This window comes from Psittacula echo (assembly GCF_963264785.1).
Source record: "Psittacula echo genome assembly, contig: SCAFFOLD_46, whole genome shotgun sequence".
Lineage (NCBI taxonomy): Eukaryota > Metazoa > Chordata > Aves > Psittaciformes > Psittacidae > Psittacula > Psittacula echo.
In genome coordinates this window covers 1,007,003-1,015,472 of record NW_027664243.1, presented here as the reverse complement: position 1 = coordinate 1,015,472, position 8,470 = coordinate 1,007,003, and the positions used below count along the sequence as shown (strand labels likewise).

The 8,470-nt window shown below is 62.0% G+C and overlaps 1 protein-coding gene and 1 pseudogene across 2 annotated transcripts in view; both read left to right on the top strand.

The window, feature by feature from the left end:
- Positions 1 to 4,355: 4,355 nt before the first annotated feature.
- Positions 4,356 to 8,470, top strand: part of ATXN2L (ataxin 2 like) — a 17,141-nt gene continuing 13,026 nt past the window's right edge. Inside the window, 5 exon segments of the mRNA XM_080639835.1 lie at positions 4,356 to 4,807; positions 5,654 to 5,689; positions 5,783 to 5,839; positions 6,378 to 6,449; positions 7,271 to 7,424. Coding sequence (XP_080495961.1) covers positions 4,730 to 4,807; positions 5,654 to 5,689; positions 5,783 to 5,839; positions 6,378 to 6,449; positions 7,271 to 7,424 — 397 coding nt within the window. The 5' untranslated portion in view covers positions 4,356 to 4,729.
- On the top strand, positions 7,504 to 8,270 carry LOC308232613 (annotated as a pseudogene). Its single transcript has one exon. The product of its transcript is annotated as an uncharacterized misc_RNA (transcript).

The following is an 8,470-nucleotide window of genomic DNA, read 5'->3' as shown; positions in this document are numbered from 1 at the left end:
CATGGAAATGAGGGGAAACGCATGGAAACGAGGGGAAACGCATGGAAACGAGGGGAAACGCATGGAAACGAGGGGAAACGCAGGGAAACGAGGGGAAACGCAGGGAAACGAGGGGAAACGCTTGGGAAACGAGGGGGAAACGCAGGGAAACGAGGGGAAACGCAGGGAAACGAGGGGAAACGCAGGGAAACGAGGGGAAACGCAGGGAAACGAGGGGGAAACGCAGGGAAACGAGGGGAAACGCATGGAAACGAGGGGAAACGCAGGGAAACGAGGGGAAACGCAAGGAAACGATGGGAAACGCATGGAAACGAGGGGAAACGCAGGGAAACGAGGAGAAACGCATGGAAACGAGGGGAAACGCATGGAAACGAGGGGAAACGCAGGGAAACGAGGGGAAACGCAGGGAAACGAGGGGAAAACGCATGGAAACGAGGGGAAACGCATGGAAACGAGGGGAAACGCAAGGAAACGAGGGGAAAACGCAGGGAAACGAGGGGAAACGCAGGGAAACGAGGGGAAAACGCAGGGAAACGAGGGGAAACGCTTGGGAAAGGGTTTGGGAAGGGGCCCTTGGAGGGCTCCGCACCCCTGGCGGCAGGAAGAGCTCCAGGCAGGCCCCGCGGGGCGCCCGCGGCAGCAGCAGGAGGCGGCAGCGGCGCCAGCGGCTCCCGGCTCCTTCCTCTTCCTCCTCGTCCTCCTCGTCCGGATCCGGATCCGCTTCGTCCGGGATCAGGAATCCCAGGAGCCCCTCGCGGCGGGGGAGGGGCGGCGGCGGAGGCGGGGGGGCTCTTCCCAAGCGGAATCGCCAGCGCTCCGTGGACGCGGGGATGGGAACGGAGGAAGGGGGGGGCGGGGGGTGGGAGCCTCCGGAAGAGTTGGAGTTGGAATTGGTGGGGAGGGAATGGGAAGAGGAAGAGGGAGGGAGCGGCGGGGGAGGGGCGGCGTTGCCGGCGCGCCATTGCAGGATGCGCTTCCCGACGTTCCGGAGGGAAAAGCGCTTCCGGAGCTTGGGTTTGGGAAGCGGGGGGGGATCGGCCAAAGAGGGAAGCGGGAAGACGGGATCGGAAGAGGGGGAAGCGGAGGAATCGCTGCCAGGTTCGGAATGGGAAGCGGGGAAGGGGGCGACGGGGCAGCGGGAAGCGGGGGGGGATGCGTTGGGATCCCCCTTTCCTCTTCCCGGTGGGATCACAGCCCCATTCCCGCTGCTGGATGCAATTCCCACTGCGCTTCCCGATGCGGTTCTGGCCCCATTCCCACTGCCGGATGCGGCACCCGATGCAATTCCCAATGCACTTCTGGATGCGCTTCCGGATGCGCTTCCCGATGCGCTTCCCAATGCATTTCCCGATGAGCTTCTGGATCCGGGTCCTAACGCGCTTCCCAACGCATTTCCCAATGCACTTCCCGATGAGCTTCTGGAAGCGCTTCCCAATGCGCTTCCTGAGCCGGTTCCCAACGCGTATCCCAACGGGCTTCCCAATGCACTTCCGGATGCGCTTCCCGATGCACTTCCTGAGCCGGTTCCCAACGTGTATCCCAATAGGCTTCCCAATCCACTTCCGGATGCGCTTCCCGATGCACTTCCTAATGTGCTTCCGGATGCGATTCCCAATGTACTTCCGGATGCGCTTCCCAATGCACTTCCTAATGTGTTTCCGGATGCGCTTCCCAATGCACTTCCTAACGCGCTTCCGGATGTGATTCCCAATGCACTTCCCGACGCACTTCCTAACGCGCTTCCGGATGTGATTCCCAATGCGCTTCCGGATGCACTTCCCGATGCACTTCCTAATGTGCTTCCGGATGCGATTCCCAATGGGCTTCCGGATGCACTTCCCGATTCGCTTCCTAATGTGCTTCCAGATGCGATTCCCAATGTGCTTCCGGATGCGATTCCCAATGCACTTCCCGACGCACTTCCTAATGTGCTTCCGGATGTGATTCCCAATGCGCTTCCCGATGCGCTTCCCAATGCAATTCCCGATGCGCTTCCGGATGCGATTCCCAACGCGCTTCCCGATGCACTTCCCAAAGCGCTTCCGGATGCACTTCCTAACGCGCTTCCGGATGCGATTCCCAATGCGCTTCCCGATGCACTTCCCAACGCGCTTCCGGACGCGCTTCCCGATTCGCTTCCGGACGCGCTTCCCGCCGCCGCCCGCGCCACTTCCGCCTCGAAGTGCTGCAGGAAGTGGCGGGCGAAGTGGTGGGAGAAGGCGTTTTCCGGCGTTCCCGGCAGGGAATTCCCAACGCCGGGAATGCCGCCTCCTCCTCCTCCTGCTGCCCCCCCCGGCAGGGCATTCCCGGAGCCGGGAAGCCGGGAAGCGCGGACGAAGGCCAAGTAGCGGCGGGCGAAGTCGCGGGCGGCGGCGCGGGCCTGGAGCTCACAGAATTCCCGCCAGGAATGGGGCTGGGAAGCGGGAAGCGGGGGGGGGGGGGGAGGGGGGGGAGGGGGAGGGGGGGCGCCCCTCCCCGCCCCCCCCCGCGGGGCCGCTGCTCCCGTTCATGGATCCCCCCGGAGCCGGGGCTGCAGGGGGGAGGGGCGGCGGGAAGAACCTGGAGAGAGGGAGGGAGCCCCATGGAGACCCATAGGGACCCATAGAGACCCATAGGGACCCATAGGGACCCATAGAGACCCATAAGGACCCATAGAGACCCATAGGGACCCACAGAGACCCATAGAGACCCCATAGAGACCCCATAGAGACCCATAGAGACCCATAGGGACCCATAGAGATCCATAGGGACCCCATAGAGACCCCATAAAGACCCCATAGAGACCCATAGGGACCCATAGGGACCCATAGGGACCCCATAGAGACCCCATAGAGACTCATAGGGACCCATAGGGACACCATAGAGAGACCATAGAGACCCATAGAGACCCATAGAGACCTCATAGAGACCCCATAGAGACCCATAGGGACCCATAGGGACCCATAGAGACCCATAGGGATCCATAGAGACCCATAGAGACCCCATAGAGACCCCATGGAGACCCCATGGAGACCCATAGGACCCATAGAGACCCCATAGAGACCCCATAGGGACCCATAGAGAGAGACCCATAGGGACCCCACAGAGACCCCATAGAAACCCATAGAGACCCCATAGAGACCCATAGGGACTCCATAGAGACCCATAGAGACCCATAGAGACCCCATAGAGACCCCATAGAGCCCCACAGAGCCCCATAGACACCCATGGAGACCCATAGAGCCCCATAGACCACCCATAGACAGCCTAATAGACACTGCACAGGCCTCCATAGAGCCCCACAGACCCCCAGAGGCCTCCACAGACCCCCATAGCACCCATAAAGCCCCACAGACCCTCATAGACCCCCCATAGCCCCCCATAGACCCCCCATAGCCCCCCATAGACCCTCATAGACCCCCCATAGCCCCCCATAAACCTCCCATAGCCCCCCATAGCCCCTCATAGACCCCCCCATAGCCCCCATAGACCCCCATAGCCCCTCATAGACCCCCCATAGCCCCCCCATAGACCCCCATAGCCCCTCATAGCCCCCCCATAGACCCCCATAGCCCCCCATAGACCCCCCATAGACCCTCATAGACCCTCATAGACCCCCATAGCCCCCCATAGACCCTCATAGACCCCCCATAGCCCCCCATAGACCCCCATAGACCCCCCATAGACCCTCATAGACCCTCATAGACCCCCCATAGCCCCCCCATAGACCCCCATAGCCCCCCATAGACCCCCATAGACCCTCATAGACCCCCCATAGACCCCCATAGATCCCCCATAGACCCTCCATAGACCCTCCATAGACGAACCATGGCGGCCCCCCCCGGCTCCACGTTACGGGGGGGCTCGGACCCCCCCCTCCGCTCCTCTTCTTCTTCTTCCTCCTCCTCCTCCTCCTTCCTCAGCGTCCCTCCCGCCGCTTCCGCTTCCGGGCCTCGGCCTCGCTTCCGCTTCCGGTAGCGCCCCCTAGGCTCCGCCTCCGCCCGCTAGAGAGGCGGGGAGGACTGAGGGTGGGCGGAGCATAGAGGCGCGGGGTAGAGCGGCTCCGAGGGCAACCCGGAAGTGCCGCGCTGAGAGGGGGCCGTGAGGGGCCGCTCTGTCCAACAACCATAGAGACGCAAGGAGCCCTCCCTATAGAGACGCACGGACACCCTACGGGCGCCTATAGAGCCCCTAAGACACCCATAGGCACCCATAGAGCCCCATAGACACCTATAGAGCCCCATAAAGCGCTTGGAGGACTAACGGGGGGGGGGGGGGGGCAACTCGGCGGGAGACCCTCAGAGCGCATGCGCACAGCGGAGGGCGGGGGAGGGCCGGGAGAAGGCGGAGCCTGCGCATGCGCCGCGCGCCCGCCGGGACTATTTCCCTCCGCGGGGGGACTATTTTCTTCCCCTGAGCCTCGTTTTAACGCGATCCAAGCCCATAAACGCCATCTGCGTGGATAAATAACCAGAAATGGGTCAAAATGGGGCGTTTTTAGGCAGAAAACGAAGAGGGAGGGCGAGAAAACGCCGGCGGAAGTCACACGGCGGAAGGAGACGCGCGCAAGCGCGTTGCGCAGCGTCGGCCATACCCCTCCGCCGCTTCCTCCGCCCCCCTGAGGGCTCCGCGGAGGGGGGGGGGGGGGAAGCGGCCGCTTTAAACCCCGTTTAAGGGCGTTGGGACGCGTTTAAACGCGTTTAAACGCGTTTTAACGCCCGCAGAACGCCCCCCCCCTCCATTGGCCGCTATGCTGAAGCAGCCGCCGCCCCCCCCCCAGCCCCAACGGCGGCCTCAGCCCCGGGGGGGGCCGCGGAGGAGGCCTCAGGTAATGGCGGCCTATGGGGGGGGGGGGTGTTGGGGTTGAGGCCTCGGTTATGGGGCTGGGGGGGGGTAATGGGGCTGGTTTGTGGGCTGGTTATGGGGCTATGGGGGAGGTTATGGGGCTGGAGGGGGATTATGGGGCTGGCTATGGATCTCGGGGGATTATGAAGCTGGTTATGGGGCTGGGAGGGGGCTATGGGGCTGGCTATGGGGCTGGTTATGGGGCTGGAGGGGTGTTATGGGGCTGGGAGGGGGCTATGGGGCTGGTTATGGATCTCGGGGATTATGAAGCTGGTTATGGGGCTGGGAGGGGGCTATGGGGCTGGCTATGGGGCTGGTTATGGGGCTGGAGGGGTGTTATGGGGCTGGGAGGGGGCTATGGGGCTGGTTATGGATCTCGGGGGATTATGAAGCTGGTTATGGGGCTGGGAGGGGGCTATGGGGCTGGCTATGGGGCTGGTTATGGGGCTGGAGGGGGGTGATGGGGCTGGGAGGGGCTATGAGGGCTGGTTGTGGGGCTGGAGAGGGCCTATGGTGCTGGTTATGGGGTTGGTTATGGGGCTATGGAGCTGGTTATGGGGCTGGAGGGGGGTTATAGGCCTTGTTATGGGGCTGGTAATGGGACTGGAGAGGGGTTATGGGTTGTTTATGGGGCCGGAGGGTTAGGGGGCTGGTTATGAGGCTGGTTATGGGGTTGGAGGGGGCTTATGGGGCTGGAGGAGAGTTGTGGGGCTGGGAGGGGGCTTATAGGGCTGGTTATGGGGCTGGAGGGCAGTTATGGGGGCTACGGGGCTGGTTATGGGGCAGTTCAATGGGACCCCCATTAACGGGTCTGTTGCCCCTCTTTTAGGGGTCAGAGCACGGGGAAGGGCCCCCCCAAGTGCCGGTGAGTGACCCACATGTGGGGGAGGGGCCTGACCCCTAAGTTAGGGGGCACAGGGGAGGGGGGGCAGCTTTGACCCCTTGTGCCCCATTGCAGGTGTTCGAGGGCGTTTATAACAACTCGAGGATGCTGCACGTGCTGACGGCGGCCGTGGTGAGATGTGGGGCGGGCTATGGGGCTGGTTATGGGGCTGGGAGGGAGCTATGGGGCTGGTTATGGGGCTGGGAGGGAGCTATGAGGCTTGTTATGGGGCTGGGAGGGAGCTATGGGGCTGGCTATGGGGCTGGGAGGGAGTTAGAGGGCTGGCTATGGGGCTGGGAGGGAGCTATGGGGCTGGCTATGGGGCTGGGAGAGAGCTATGGGGCTGGCTATGGGGCTGGGAGAGAGCTATGGGGCTGGCTATGGGGCTGGGAGGGAGCTATGGGGCTGGCCATGGGGCTGGGAGGGAGCTATGGGGCTGGCCATGGGGCTGGAGCGGAGCTATGGGGCTGGCCATGGGGCTGGGGGGCAGTTACGAGGTTGGTTGTGGGCCTGGGGGATGTATCTATGGGGTGCGTGTGGTGTCCATATGGATTTTTATGAGGCTATATGGAAATCTATGGGGCTCGTTATGGGTTTGTGTGGGTCCCTATGGGTCCTTATGGGGTCTGTATGGGGCTCCTATGGGTCTCTATGGGTCTGTGCCCCACAGGGCTCCACGTGCGAGGTCACCGTCCGAAGTGGCAGCTCCTTCGAGGGCATCTTCAAGACCCTGAGCTCCAAAGTGAGACCCAAACGCCCCATAGCCGCCCCATAGCCCCCCATAGACCCCCCATAGCCCCCCATAGCCCCCCCATAGACCCCCATAGCTCCCCATAGACCCCCATAGACCCCCCATAGACCCCCCATAGACCCCCCCATAGCCCCCCCATAGACCCCCATAGCTCCCCCATAGACCCCCCCATAGCCCCCATAGACCCCCCATAGCCCTCCATAGCCCCCCCATAGCCCCCCCATACCCCCCCATAGACCCCCCCCCCCGACTCTTATTGACCCTCATGGATCCCATAGAACTCTATAGGTTCCCATAGACCCCCATAAGAACCCATGGGTTTCCATAGACCTGCTTAACCCCCCCATAGACCCCATAACCGCCCCATAGACACCCCATAGAGCCCTATACACCCTAATCAGTGCCCCATAGATAACCCCATAGACCTACTGTAGGGTTGCCATAGGCACCCCATAGATCCCCTATAGACCCCCATAGTCTCCCACAGACACCTTATACATACGCATCTCCCCCCCATCCCCCCCATCCCCCCCATTCCCCCCCATCCCCCCCATCCCCCCCATCTCCCCCCATCCCCCCATCCCCCCCATCCCCCCCATCTCCCCCCATCCCCCCCCATCCCCCCCATTCCCCCCCATCCCCCCCATCCCCCCCATCTCCCCCCATCCCCCCCATCCCCCCCATCCCCCCCATCTCCCCCCATCCCCCCCCATCCCCCCCATCCTCCCCCATCCCCCCCCATCCCCCCCCATCTCCCCCCCATCCCCCCCCATCCCCCCCATTCCCCCCCCATTTCCCCCCCATCTCCGCAGCTGGAGGTAGCCCTGGACGCCGTCCACCGGCGCCCCCCCCCGGCGCCCCCCGGCCCCCCCCGGCGCGAGGACATCGTGGACACGATGATCTTCCGGCCCCGCGACCTCGTCCTGCTGCGCCTGCGCGACGTCGACCTGGCCTTCGCCTCCAGGGGTGCTCTAGGGGATTCTATGGGTCTCTATGGGGTCTCTATGGGGTCTCTATGGGTCTCTATGGGTCTCTATGGGTCTCTATGGGGTCTCTATGGGGTCTCTATGGGGTCTCTATGGGTCTCTATGGGTCTCTATGGGGTCTCTATGGGGTCTCTATGGGTCTCTATGGGTCTCTATGAGTCTCTATGGGTCTCTATGGGGTCTCTATGGGGTCTCTATGGGGTCTCTATGGGTCTCTATGGGTCTCTATGGGGTCTCTATGGGGTCTCTATGGGTCTCTATGGGTCTCTATGAGTCTCTATGGGTCTCTATGGGGTCTCTATGGGGTCTCTATGGGGTCTCTATGGGTCTCTATGGGTCTCTGTGGGGTCTCTATGAGTCTCTATGGGTCTCTATGGGTCTCTATGGGTCTCTATGGGGGCTCTATGGGGTCTCTATGGGTCTCTATGGGGACTCTATGGGTCTCTGTGGTTCTCTATGAGTCTCTATGGGTCTCTATGGGCTCTCTATGGGTCTCTATGGGGTCTCTATGGGTCCCTATGGGGTCTCTATGGGTCTCTATGGGTCTCTATGGGGTCTCTATGGGGTCTCTATGGGTCTCTATGGGGTCTCTATGGGTCTCTATGGGGTCTCTATGGGGTCTCTATGGGTCTCTATGGGTCTCTATGGGTCCCTATGGGTCTCTATGGGGTCTCTATGGGTCTCTATGGGGCCTCCTATGGGGCCTCTATGGGGTCTCTATGGGTCTCTATGGGGTCTCTATGGGGTCTCTATGGGGTCTCTATGGGTCTCTATGGGTCCCTATGGGGTCTCTATGGGTCCCTATGGGGTCTCTATGGGTCTCTATGGGTCTCTATGGGGTCTCTATGGGGTCCCTATGGGGTCTCTATGGGGTCTCTATGGGGTCTCTATGGGTCTCTCTCTATGGGGTCCCTATGGGGTCTCTATGGGTCTCTATGGGGTCTCTATGGGGCTCTATAGGGTCTCTATGGGGCTCTATGGGGTCCCCATGGGGTCTCTATGGGGTCTCTGTGGGGTCTCTATGGG